The 14,414-nt window shown below is 41.7% G+C and overlaps 1 protein-coding gene across 2 annotated transcripts in view; it reads left to right on the top strand.

Annotated features, from left to right (window-relative positions):
- Positions 1-3,440: 3,440 nt before the first annotated feature.
- The window catches only part of bmp6 (bone morphogenetic protein 6), a 23,788-nt gene continuing 12,814 nt past the window's right edge, over positions 3,441-14,414 (top strand). The window contains exons 1-2 of one of the 2 annotated variants that reach the window (XM_029842609.1): positions 3,441-4,392; positions 10,418-10,549. In XM_029842609.1, the coding sequence (XP_029698469.1) occupies positions 3,990-4,392; positions 10,418-10,549 (535 nt within the window). In that variant the 5' untranslated portion in view covers positions 3,441-3,989. The remainder of the gene's footprint in view (positions 4,393-10,417; positions 10,550-14,414) is intronic. The other variant, XM_029842610.1, reaches the window with a different exon arrangement.

Genomic DNA, 14,414 nt, shown 5'->3' with positions numbered 1-14,414 from the left:
GCTTGCTGATAGCGATGGTGCCAACGGCAACAACAAAGCCAGACGAGAAGTTAACTTTACTCTTTATCTACCCCTCTCTCTCTAACGTTCTCTTGTCCTCTGTCTCGTTATGTCTCTTACTGCTTTGTAGTTGGTCTCAAATGTGCTCTCAGTATTTCTGGCTATTGCTGTATTCAGTTAAGCTTATAGGGTTCTACTTAGTCTTACCCAACACTTCAATTCCGACAGTAAAAGAAAACAATAATTGTCCATACAAAAATAATGAAGTATTAAAGCAGAATCAAAAAAGATAATTAAGAAAAGTTATTTAACAATCCGCTTACTAGAACTACCTTAGAATTTTACTAATAGGACAAAGTGATGGATAGGTTGGTGAACCAGCTGGACGCTGTGTTGCAAACCAATATCATGAATACAAGTTGAAAGTTTACTCTACATAGTTGCAATACAAGTGCAATATAGTGTTTTTGTGCTTGCAATTCATCCCAAAGATAAATTTGGCAAATTACTGTTTCCACTGTTAGAAACAGCTACGTGGTTTATTTCGAGAAAAAGAACAAGAATACCATAGTGTGGACATAATAGTATCCACAAACCTTGACAAATTTTAACTGGTTGTTTTCTCCCTTATTACTGGAATGGTCTGCAACTTCACACCCACATGAGCCACACTTGCACCTCAAAGTTCGTATAATTGAACTCTAAAATAGACGTTAGAATATTTGTATGCTGTGTTCCTCATGCTGAGGGTTGAGGCAGTCTGCAATTCAAAGTTCAGTAGAATGCTTACTTCTAATAGAGGACTTAAAATTATAGTGAAATCTGGGTTTTACTGACATTGTAGTCCCCTTTAATCACAGTCTTCTGTCTGTCAGAGTGCCATATGTGCTGAGTGTATGAACCCACAGCAGGCCCTTGGATGGGTCTCACATGCATTCATTCAAGCCATTCCAGTCTCATTCATTTGAATGACATGGAGGAAAAAAAGCAGTTCACACTTTTTCAACAATACACTGTAGGAGAAGGCGAAAAAGAAACTTTCATGCGGATTCAAGGTTATGAAAACATGTCTGACACATGTGCATCTAATAAGTGGTGGTCAGATGGAATCAAGGACTTAGGGGAATTAAGGATTTGGGATCATGGCATAGAACTTGGAACCATGGAAGAGCAGAAAGTATGCTACTAGCAGCTGGTGCTCTTTAGACTCTCGGACAGATGCCAGAAAGCTCTTTTGAGTGTGACAGAGAGACACAAGCAATAATCTATCTTCACAAAACTCAAAGGAGCGTGCATTATGGGTTACATTTCTACCACCATGGTAAATCAATGGATTTATTTTTCCCAGGAACAAAATGATCTAAATGTGAAAAATTCTTTATGAATTTTTAAATGTTCTATTCAGTATATAATGCAGCCGAGCCAAGCAACCATCAGTAGATGAAAGCACATGCTTTATTATTCCAGTTCCACTACAAATCAGGCTCCTTTATTTAAAAGGATCATATACTGCCATTCTTTATAGTGAAGATCAATTTAAGACCTGAGTATCTTCTTTCAGGACCCCTGATTGATGGAGGCACAGGGCAAAATCTTGGTCTCATGGTCCATCGGGAGCCCTTCTACCAATTGGAAAGGCATATTGACTGGCTAACAGGATCATTCCTTATAGCAAAGATGCTGCAATTTAGTTATAGTATATTCTGTTTTAGTGCTTTAGTGTCATATACCACACTGAAACCATAAGGTAATATCATCCCTTTCCTCATTTATACACGCAGTACTCTGAGAGAAAGCGTGTGCATCAGTTATATCACTGAACTGTTTGGTATCCTCAAAAAAACCCAAATCTTGTTTTACGTGTGACTCTGATTCATGTCATTGGGCATTAGACAAAGAGGATTACTTTTTAGAAAGTTCTTCCCACAGCTCAGGATCAGTCAGCCCCACTATAACATCAGATGGTAGCGAAAATGTAGCTGTTTAACAAAGGTTACATAATTGAAATGTTGCTACTGAATAAGCTGATTCAGAAAAACACTAAAGCCTAATTTTTTATTTATTTTTTTTCCAAAAAGTGATTTATCTCGCAACCAATTTTTTTGGACAAGGAGCCCCATGTACAAGAGCTCCACAACACGTTAGACAAGCCTCTTTATGAGTGTGAAAAAAAAAGTGCAACAGCACTTGGATAGTTCAGTGTGAACTCTTGCATGAACTTTGAATGGTTGTTAATAAAAACGTCTCAGGAAGATAAAAGACTCTAACCGAGTGTGTCTATCTGAGAGCAAAAAGAAAAAAAAAGGATCCTGATCGACAAAGACCTCATTAGAGTGAGGAGGTGTCCTGTCTAGACATTGTGATGACAGGAATCTGTTTAATGTTTCCTCCTCTTCGCTGTTTCCAATTCACCCAGAATACACACGCATCACCTGCAGTTGTGCACACATGCACACTCACTTTTGCTTAATGTCAAGCAAAATGTTAAAGACACAAGTAAAGTAAAAAAAAGCAGCCTGCCAAGCAGCTCGTTTCCCCACCTACTGTGACTTATAACAGTAGTATATTACAGTATAGTAATACAAGGTTTCGCAACAGTAGCTTGCTTTATGATCAAAGCCCTTTGGTCAAAGTCCCTGCAGAATTTGGAACATTACTAAACTGTAGTCATCTGTTCTTTGGCCCATTATCAGAGTTTTCCATCACAACTTTTTAAGTCATTTCCCTAAAAAGCAAACATGCCGGGTGTCACCGAACGTCGGTGGAGGTGATTAAACTGAACACTAAATTCAGAAAAGAGCAGCTGAAAATCTGAAAGCGCGATGGCCCTTTTCCCTTTTTTAAAACATATATTTTTGTGTCTGCGCGCATGTGGTATGTGTTGCTTTGATGCTGGTTCTCACTCCTCACATGCAGATAGGATTGGTTGGTGGAGATAGGGACACTATCAGCCAGAACCATCAGGATCTGAAGAGAACCTGAAGACATAACACAGCTAAGTCTGGAAGGACAGATGGGAGAGGGCAATATAAGTGAATGCCATTCCAAAATATCCCCCACAGGTTGGAAAGTTTTGTGAATTAGGGATTTGAGCTGCTGTTTCCGTGCAACAGCTGGACCGTGGATGCAGTGGAGTGGCCCGACTGGTGGTATTTAGGTTTCTGTTGGGGTCCAGCTAGAGACCGATTCCCCATGAAGGTGTCTGTGTAATGCCAATGGAGGCTTTCTATTCTTTCTATTAAAGAATAATGCCAAAAAATCATTCCAAAATATGCAAGAACGCAGTGTCAAAACTTCATATGGACCGTGAATGTGTCTCTTTCTTCCACGCGAGCGCACTCTGTTGCAGACAAAATATGGAAAAGCGATGGTGGAAGTGGCCGCCCCCCCCCCAGCTCCACCTCTGGCTAAGAGAGCGTGGTGTGGGCGGTTTTGAAAACGCGTGCACACCAGACGAACGCACGTACTAGATATTGTGGACTGCAACCTGCGGATTCTTGTCGGAGTCGTACAGAACTTTCGGGAGTAGGTGATTGCTGGTACAGACGGCGCTTTTTAGCAGTGCGCAACGGAGGCAAATCTTAGTTTTACGAACATAAATATACTCGTCCAAGTAAAATGAGTTCTTATTTAGCTTCTGTTCTTCCTCCACTGGTGCAGTTTGTGTCAGGTGCTGCGTTTTGACCGACATAGAACGGAGTGCCCGGGATCGACTCTCACATGTTGCGCGTTATCCCGGAGCAGCACAGCGCGCTACGGGGATCAGAAATGAAAACTGGACCGACGTCGTTTTGCACATTTCTCCACAGAAAATATTTCAAATGGCTTGATTCATGAGTTTTTTCCCTGGATTTCATCTGCGAGGTATCCGTGCGCTCTAGGGGACTTATCGTTACGTGTGATTATATCTTTATATTCCTATATATTTAGTGACTGCGGCTCCGACTCAGAGACATTTGGGACTCCGGAGAGCACAGCAGGACAACACCATGACCAACTGCTGTCTTGCCTTGGTTGGATTGATGTGGAGCGCTTTTTACTGCACATTCCTCGTCACGGGGAGCAATTATTCACTGGATGGAAACAACGAAATGCACCTAGGTTTCATCCACCGGCGGCTACGGACGCACGAGAAGAGGGAGATGCAGAAGGAGATCCTGTCCATCCTTGGACTTCCACACAGACCAAAACCAAATCTGTCACAAGGAAAGTACAATTCCGCTCCGCTCTTTATGTTGGATTTATACAACACCATATCTGGGGAAGAGAAGATCCCAGTGGAAGTAAAACTGAGCAGGTATCATTCTACGACCCAGAGTCTTCCTCTGGCCACATACCAAGAAACTGCCTTTCTTAATGATGCAGATATGGTAATGAGCTTCGTCAATCTAGGTAAGATTAACTGATAGCCATCATGTTGCATGTATATATTCAGTGCTCGTCCCCTAATCTCTCACTGAGGTAAGAAGTTTGAAGGATGAACAGGTGTTTGGTGGAGATGGGGTGAGGGGAGCCCACTATATTTACACACCAGACGCTCATAGTTCATGGAAACAATAGTCAACAATCTCCCTAATTAAACTAAACCCACACAAGCCACGACACATGTTAAATACTCAAACAGGAAAAAAGAACACCAACATGTTCTGTCTGTATATTTTTCCCATTATACGTCTGGTTTACTGGCCGACCCATGTGCTCGGTCTCCCAGTGTGTCATCTCTAAACCGTGCAGCTTAGATCCCAGACATCCATCGCCTCCACTGGAATTTGTATATAAAAGCCTTGTTTCGGCTGTTGACCTCAAGCGCAGCAAGACACGGTTTCTGTATGTCCCAGTGTTTGTGTTTCTCCAGTGGATTTGTCCTTAATTAGCTCCAGTGAAGAGGAAGAGGGATACTTTCATCATAACGACTTGGAACATGAAAGCTAAATGGCCTTCCATCCATGAGCAGTTCTCAGTGTTTACTGGGAGAGTCTAAACAGAGTGCCTGAAGATAAACAGAGGTGCTGGACTGGCGGACAAGGGGGCTTAAATCCAGATGGAATGTCACTCACTGTGGGAACTAAAGGCATCCTGATGACAGTAGAACTTTCATCCCTGCAATATGTGTGTGCGTGTGTGTGTGTGTCAGTTTAAACATTACTGTGTCAGTGGTTGTGGTCGTCCTGTGCTTTAGAAGATGGGCTTTACACTCCCATGTTGTTGCACATCTGGTCCTCTACTTTGATTAAATGGGTTCTGTGCATGTTTTAACAATTCCTCTGATTTCTGGGGCGACTTGGGGATTAGGTTGCCATCCCCTTCAGCCACAGACCTCTAATACTGTAGTGCTGATGCTATCTATCTATCTGTCTGTCTGTCTGTCTGTCTGTCTGTCTGCCTGCCTGCCTGCCTGCCTGCCTGCCTGCCTGCCTGCCTGTCTGTCTGTCTGTCTGTCTGTCTGTCTGTCTGTCTGTCTGTCTGTCTGTCTGTCTGTCTTTAAAGGCAGGTACTTTGCTTTTTGACTAATCATGTAGGTACAACAGTGGCTCCAATGACCACACAGAAATGAATGTTTTTCTTAATTTTGGAGATTGTTTAAGTGGTTTCTACTTCCACAATATCTTCTGTAACGCAAATACATTTAAATTATTTTAACCTTTAATACAGTTTTTGGTCATCATGACTGCTCTTGGTTTCTTCTCCTTCTGCCTCTCCTCCATACAGTCACTTGGATGGTTAAGGCTGAGCTGTCGCTGCACCTCTTCGCTATGTCAACAGTTAACATTTCTACCAGCCTACCTCCCACGCTATAAAGGCAAACAAACCAGAGGCTTTAAAAGTGGCTTTTCTGGAGATTAGTGGGATCTAGACAAACCTGGGCCTATTCTCAAATGCAATGCCCTTATTAACTGCTGTTTGCCCTGTCTTATGATGCCTGGGTACATTTCTTAACGCTTAAACCCAGCTAAGCCACTTCCTCTGCAGTGAATCACATCTCTCAACACCACCAACATCACGTCATTGGTTGGCTTCGATCAAAGAGTCCGTTGCTTGATGCTCAGGGGAGCTTTAGGAACTTTAGTAAACCTTGAAATTCTTCCTGCAAAGTTCCTCAGATTAGAGCAGAATAAAGAAACACCTGCTATTTAAAATCTACATTCAGCATATCGAATTAGACAGAAGTGGAACAAGGAATATCAGAAATATATCTTAAAAAGGACTTATAATTTTGCCACCATTTAAATAAAAAAACAAACAAGAACTAGCCAACATAGATTTGTGATGTCGTAGTTTGTCATAGTCAGATAATTCACAGCCACTGTTCCTTGGTGGGTCAGGGATAGAAATGATTCGGTCTTAAATAACAGCTTTTGTTGTCCTCTACTTTTTACTCCAAGCCTACAACAAACATAAAAAAAATAATAATGCAATCACATTTTTTTTCTCTTGGTAGAGATAAGCATCCCCCCCCCCCCACACACACACACACACACACACACTCCTGAGCAACACGTAGGTTGGCAGATTATGAGCAAACATTCTATTTAGACTTGAAGCCCTCTCTGTCACACACCTCCCCCTACCTCGATGATACCTTTTCCTGCAACTTACTCTTACACTTCTGCCAGGACCTCAGCGGACTTGGAGATAAGCACCATTCTTGGTTACACATCTTGCTTTCTTCTTATCTTTGTGTCATCTCTGACCATCACTTGACATTCCAGTTGAGAGTGGGATGGAGGAGTGTGACGAGATAAGGAGGTGAGGCGAGGCTGCCTCGCGGCTGGTAACAATCTATTGAAAAGGGCTGATAACCCTGGTGGAAAATCTGATTGCACCCCCTCTGCTCTCATTTATCAGGAATAATCAGGGTGCAGACACAGAGGAATTTCTGATATTTATTCTATTGCAGTTCACTGTCCTTTCACACGTCGGTTCTTTTCACCATAAATGAGGTGACTTGCTGCGGGAGAAGTGCCCAGTCACAAATGGGTCGATATGCTGCCATCCTTTCCTTCACCTATCAAAAAGTCTATGGGACTAAGTGAATAGTCAATGATTTAAGGCTCATTTTTAATTATAATTAAGCCTTATTCTTAATCAAGCTCAGTAAAAATCATTCAGAAACACTGTATGCTGCTGCTAATCCAGCAACGAATGAGACGAAACTAATTGAAGTTTTAATACGACTAAAGAGTTATTGTGCCCTTCAAGGTTTACTTGTTTAATCTTTCCTCTAAAACTCACAAGTGCAGTCCTCCATGTTAGTGGTTCAGGTAACCTCTGCCAGTGTCGCTAAGTGCTTGAAACAAGTGAGACAAAACACGAGTTTACATTAGCCGTAAAAGAATACGTGATACTTTTTACTCCTGATCTGCTTTGCTGTAAAGTGTTGTAAAGCTCTCACCTCCTCTGTGAAAGGGTCTATGAGGGAAGCAGATCATTAACCTGGTCTTGTTCCTTAGTGCAAAGCTGTGTCTGTAACATCTGAATATGTGAAAGAGAGACAGAACCATACATGCAAACTGGTCTATCCATGGTATAATGGATTAGATATGCAGTAAAACAAATTAGAGGCACATATACAAGCACATAAATGCATATTAAAGAATAATTTAAAGTGCTGCGTCTGCTTAGCTGTTCACATACTGTTAGTTTGATAACTGAAATATTTACCAAGGTCCAAAATATATGGAGTGTAAAATCACATTCCACAAATTCTTCCATAACGCATTGAAGCACTGTGGTAACAAATTATATTAGGTGCTAATTCATAAACCTTACGGTCATCTATTGTAATTTTCCTCTATCACTGGTTTACCAGCAACCAGCATCACTTTCCATTTCCTTGTGTGGTCCCACTGGGTTTGTCCTTGCACCTGACTCCAGAGTTTTTGCACCTTATTTGCCTCATCAAAGTCTTCATGGAAACATTTAAATCTGTATGGCAGCGCATTTGAGTTTACTTTCAGTACGCTGGGATTGAGGTTAAAGCTGGTCAATGTGTTGAATTTATTCTCCACCGACCTTATACACATGAACCTGTGAACCATTGAACTCTGACTTGGCATGTCCTCGTGGGCCTAGTAATTCAGCCATTACCATAACGATCTTGTTGTGTGCTCTCCAGGAGAGGCTCAGCCTGGTAATGAAGATGAGTGCGGCCAACAGGAATGGCATAAATGTCACAGTAAACATTCCCGCTGTCACATTATTGAAGCCAAGGAGAAGCCTGCGGAGATTTATCTTTACTACCCCGTGGAGAGAGGAGGGCAGAAGGAAAGGAAAGAGCAACACCCAAATAATGTTTGGCAGTTAAAATAAGCCAATTTAAAGCCTTTAGTGAAGTTAAAGAAGGCTGTATATTCTCATTTATATGGACATGATGTCATTAAAAGGTTTGTAAATAGGTTTGTAATAAAATTATCCGCTATTATCTCGATAAATTCATCCCAACTTTCATGTGCAACTTTCAGTGTAACACCATTACGCGTCTCTAATAATAGAAGTTGGCGATTTAAGACTTGTGTCTTATCTGAGGAACCATCCTTCTTGTTACCAGCTTGTTACCATCTGAGACACAAGTATGTGATGTATGCATGTTGTCATTGTAAGAGGACGTGCCTGAAAAAACAGCCTCGCTCTGCAAAGAGAAAAAAGGCCCCATATGGGTGTAAATGCTGCTGAGCCTCCCGAGCAAGTAGCCTCCCTTTCAACCACGCCACCGCTGACTAATTTATGAACTTTAGGCTGACCTGCGGACTGACTTTCCAAACACGATACTGACAGGAGAAGAGTTGGAAAAAGGAGAAATGGGCAAAGGCAGGGAGGAGTGAGATGAGAAAAAGACCACAGAGGAGGAAAGGGGGCAAGACATGTCCAATAGTGACTCAGTCATCTTAAAAAAGTAGACCTTGTTTGTGTTTATAAGTTCCTTTCATTTTCTTGCACACTTACATGATTCCTATAACAGCCAGGAACAAAATTTGAACAAAATTTGTGCTATTCATGTCCAAAATGGTGCAACTTTAACTCTTTGACTAAAGTTCTCTCATAAGAAAAATGTATCCCATTGCTGTGAGGCTTTATCACTGAGGATATGCAGCAGGAAACTCTGCCCGTCCTTCCTCCTCGATGGATACTTTCCATGAACCAGTCTGCTAAATACCGTGTTTAAATCTCCAGTCTGATGTTTTTGAGCCACAAGGAAACGGTCTTTAAATCAAGCAGAAATGCACATGGCAATCAAAAACGATATATAAAGAATGTGGAATGGTGTAATAAAATATTCTTTTACTTGCTGTGATTGAATATGTTTTATTAAAAAATATATGATAAGCATAGAAACTATTTGGAGATCATTTGCCCTTATTCTCTGAGATGATTGATTGTTGTATCTTTACACTGTTCCAGTCACACAACCCCAAGAAGATTATGCTGACATTGAGGACAGTAGCATTAGCAATACAGTTTCTTTTTCTCCCGATCAGTCCACCTGCTTTTTGGATCAGAAGGTCTCTGGTTACCAGCCCTGTGTTTGGAGCTGTGCCTCTGTGTAAAACAAGCACTAGATCTTGTAGGTAAGTCAGCCCATGGGCATCAAAGCCAGCCCCCACCTGATTTATCAGTGGATCAGACCCTTTGCCTGTACTTAGGTTTAAAGCATGATAGCTGCAGTGAGCGCTCCAAAGGAAGTCGCGCTGAGCGGAAACAAAGGCTGACGGAGAAGTGACGATAGGGTAAATGTAGTAGTCAAGAGGGGAATGGGCAGACACGGAAAAGAAAGTGTTGAATACACAGTGAGAAGGAGGGAAAATTGACTTCCTAAACTCTATCACAGAGGGAGATCTTTCTATCTTCTGCCTGTGGAATGCAAAGCCACCACGATGTTGACTTCTCCTTTGGAAACAGCTGCATAACCCTTTTTCAAAGATTTTTTTTCCTTATTTATCTGATCCCTCAGGAGAGATCCATCTCCGGGCCATGACACTGGCTTCCTTCACTAACTCTGAGACCAGACCGGTTGAGCTCATACACACATGTACACAGACACACTCACACACACATGCTCACCTGCTGTCTAAAAGAAGACATTAACCACAGATCGCTATAGCAGGACTCCGCAGCCTGTACTGCTGTGGGTGGATAAAGACACACAGACACATACTGTATGACTCACAAAGATATTTCCAACGGGTATGAAAGCACACATGCAGGGGTGTAAACAGCTTTACACATAGACCAATATAAATAAACAGCCTATTGTAAAACTCCTTAGACTACATAAGCGTTCAGTCTTCCCGTGGTTTCCCATGGCTGCCTGGCAGGTGAATCAAAGAGGATTCTTGATGACTGCCATTCCTATATTGACATGGCATAAATAAACAAAGGCCTAAACCCACAGTAATCTTTTGTTTGTCATGCGTTCTAGTGCAAGCACAAACCACAGGAGTACATCTGTTTATGGAATATTCACTTGATGTGCTGAATGGTGGCAGATATCTCAAGCAGCCAGGGGAGCGATTTCCACTGGGTCTGCAGGTCATGATCCATGAAGACAGCAGTAAGTAGTCATCCTTTGTTATATAAATCTCAGTGGTAATGACGGCAAGCAGCAAGGATGGAGAATCTTTCAAGAGGAAGAAGGAACAAGCTCAGAAGTGTCCTTTTTTCCAAATGATCAGATCTTCAGTATGTCAGAGTCACTGATTTCCCCAATAAATACTGCTTTTAATGGCATCTTTGAAAGCTATTATATCCCACCTGTTGTCTCAAAGGGATTTCATTTGGTTACCTGGCAACAGCTCAAAAATGTTTGATCTTCAAATGCAGCCAATGGATTTGTAGCAGCTTTTATTTAATTGGATTAACAAATGATAAAGCAAGAGGAACCTTTGTTTGCTGGCCAGCTGTATGTTTCCCTTGAATCCCATAATGTAAAGTGAAATCAGAGATTGATGATTCCAGTTCGGAATTGCTGTGTTATTCACATTATTCAGACAGTAAAGTGTTTAGTTTGTCTGCTTTGTGATTGTGGCTGCAGTGTTTAGTTGTGTTTAGTTGTGCGGGTCCATATGAAATAGCCACTAGTGTTTCTTTTTAGAAGAAAAGCACACAACCACAACCAACCAGCATGATGTTAAAATATGGCAAAATGGACCTGTTAACCTGTTAACCTCTTGAGCCAGATTATTTATGGTTTATTAGGGTGAGGGATAGTGTTTGTCTTTTCTTTTTTTTTAAACTGCTTTCTCTCATTGGTACTTTGCTTTGTGCCACTTTGTATGGCCCCATTTCCACTGCTGAGTATTTGAAAAATGAACTGGCGCCTACGTCAATAGTTGTGAGCCCTGATCTTGGTTAAAATGAAGCGGAGGCCATCACTTATCTGGCCATGGAATGGTGACACCAACTCATCCCTAATTACATTGTTGTTAACAAAGTCAAAGTACTACTATTTGTATTGGTTCTTTCATGTCCCATTTAATGACTCATTTTGTGGAATTTCCTTCTAAATGTAAAAAAGGCATTGTGTCCTATTTCACTGACACCTCATTGGTTCAGTGTGACGTCCAGAGAAATGAGTCCTTGTTTATACAGGAGCTTTTGGGGGAATCACTACCGCCCATTAATATCTTTGAGCTTTTCTCTGCGTGCACACAGAGCCAAGCATTAAAACAGGCACAGGAGCTTGATTATAGACAGGAGTGTAACACTTTGCAACACTTACTGCATACATAAATATGTTTTAATCCCACATTAGGTTCTCCCTGGCTTTACACAAGTTTCTTAAAGCAACAAAATAAATGACAAAGCGCAGAACAGGCTAATTCTTTCAAGAATTACCCTGCAGAATGTCTTTTTAGACTTTATTTTTTCTGTAACAACTTATAAAACTTCCCTTAACATGAACATGCAGAGGCTTGTGAGGCTTTGGCCTATCTGTTTTACCTTAATACATTTTATGACAAAGTAAATAATCAAACTACAATTTATTGTGTTTGTTTATTACTGTACCTACATTTGTGTGACTATACAATTACCTTGTGGTCCCTTTTGAAGCATTGGGACAAGACCATAAATGTTATCATTGTTCAAATAAAGCAGACAATTCAGTGGGCCCACATCTTAATCCTAGAAAATGGTCGACGGTATTAGGTCTCCCACTGACACACAGGTATGACACATCCACCTACACAGACACTTGCTGTCCTTCAGACGTCAATCAATGCGAAGCCGATACAGCACGGCCCAGCGGCCATACCTGGGATGTCTATCATTCAACAGACCTCAGCAAGGGAGCAATTACAGAAAATTATTCTCCCAACATTGGGACTCTTTCATAAGCATTAAAATCTGTGCCCAGTCTTCATTTTATCATCTTGCATGGAATGCAGCATGGTGGAATTGAGATAGTCTCTCTGAGTGGATGTTTGTCCTCAAACAATATGCTGACATTATGTGTAATGGTTCTGTGTGGACAGGATTATGTGATTACGCTTGAAAAATGTGATTACATGGTTCTCTTTCAATCTTGTTAGCAGGGCATTAAATGCTGTAACCTGTGGGAGGTAATAGAGGGATAAGCAGGTGGAGGTTTGGGCATGTGTATGTTTATATCCATGAACGACGGGCTTTCAAAATATGCTGCATACAATTTAATAATAATGGTATCAAATCAAATCATCTTTATTTATTGTTACAATCAAACTTGTCTTTATGCACTTTACAGAATCCCAGGGCCTGACCCGCCAACAAGCAAAAGTAGAAGGAAAACTTTCGCTTTAACAGGATGAAACCTAGAGCAGGACCGGGCACATATGATTGGGGAACCCTCCGACTGATGGTGGGCTGGGCAGGGAGGGATTAACTCTTTTCTGAACACCCAGTTAGATAAGAAGTTGGAGAACTCAGACAGGAACTGTGAATGTAGCCTAGCAGCAGGCCGATATACCACTACAGTACAAACAGAACTGGCTTTTCTGCCCCCCAGTTTAGACGAGTGGTGCCAAGAGTCAGGCTTTCAAACGAACTGGAGACATGTTTGGGTTTAGGGTAAATTAATGAATTAGAGTGAGAGATTGCTGCCACTGCCCCTCCTAGTCCAGTTCCACAAGGTATATGATAATTAAGAAGGGTAGGAGCGGTTGATTCATTCAAGCCAACATACTGAGCCTCTAGGCCTCAGTAAATCAAAGTGATGATCAGCTATCAGGTTGTGCACTAACATGGATTTACACAAAAGAGATCTGATGTTTAACAGTTGGTTGGTTGTTGGTGCACCGTGGGCCTTTGGTTTGGGCCACATGTCCTGTGAATCATCACCTAGCCACCCTGGCTGGCCGATTGCTAGCTGTAGCTATGCTAGGCAGCTCCACAGAAGCTACTTTGTCCTTGATACAACTGGACCCAACTTTGGATAACTCCAAACTGCAGAACCATTCCTCAAACACTGAGTCTCACCTCCAGAGCCATAAATAAGCTAATAAGCACTGAGCAGACACAGAGTGAAACACTGGGTGAAACAGATGTTCAATCCATGCTAATGCCAATACTCGTTATAATACTGAGCATTCAGCAGACCAGAATATCAAGTCAAGTATTTGAGTAATTTGAATTTTAGTAGGCAAGTAACTAGAATTGCCCGAGTACTTAACTTCAAATGAACCAAACACACACCCTGCACCAAAGATCTCTACAGTAGAAACAGGACGTGACACAGTGCGTTACCATTCATTACAAACCAGCCCCGCATCAGCAGGAGGGTCCCTCTATATGAGTCTGGTCCTGCTCAAGGTTTCTTCCTCTTAAAGGGGAGCTTTCCTGCCACTGTTGCTTGTTGGGGCTCGGGCCCTGGGATTGTGTAAAGCACCTAGAGACAAGTTTTGATTGTAACAAACGCTGATATATAAAGATGATTTGATTTGAAATGCTGCAATGAAGAAAAACTGATTTTGAAATGATATTAAAGGTCCCTTCAGATACAGGATCTATGTGGAGCCTTTAAAGGAAACTGGAAAAACTCTGATATATCTCGATTCATGTTGTGATTTAAGTTACCGTACTGGCCAATAGCTCCTGAGGAGGTCAGAAGAATTATATCAAAACAGAGCAGGCTATAATTCATCTCTGTGAATTAGGGGCAGTTATTGGTGTAGCAGTTTTTCAGACAGACAGACAGACAGACCGACCGACCGACCCATCAGTCCACCTGTTGATTCAGACTGCTGTGCACAGTTTGTGAGGTGTGTGTCCTTACAGTTGCTTCTCTCTCTTTCCGTGTGTGTTTGCGCGTGTGCGTATTTTCATCTGCAAAAGAAAAGTCAACAGTCGCCACCGCGGTTCATCTGTCCTTCGCAGTTGGAGGTGTAATAGGATGGAAGTGTGCCGAAACCTGGTTGCTGACAATACAAATGTCCTCAACCTGG

Source organism: Takifugu rubripes, chromosome 10 (assembly GCF_901000725.2).
Source record: "Takifugu rubripes chromosome 10, fTakRub1.2, whole genome shotgun sequence".
Taxonomy (NCBI): domain Eukaryota; kingdom Metazoa; phylum Chordata; class Actinopteri; order Tetraodontiformes; family Tetraodontidae; genus Takifugu; species Takifugu rubripes.
The sequence above is the reverse complement of the archived record's forward strand: the minus strand, read 5'-3'. Positions and strand labels throughout refer to the sequence as shown.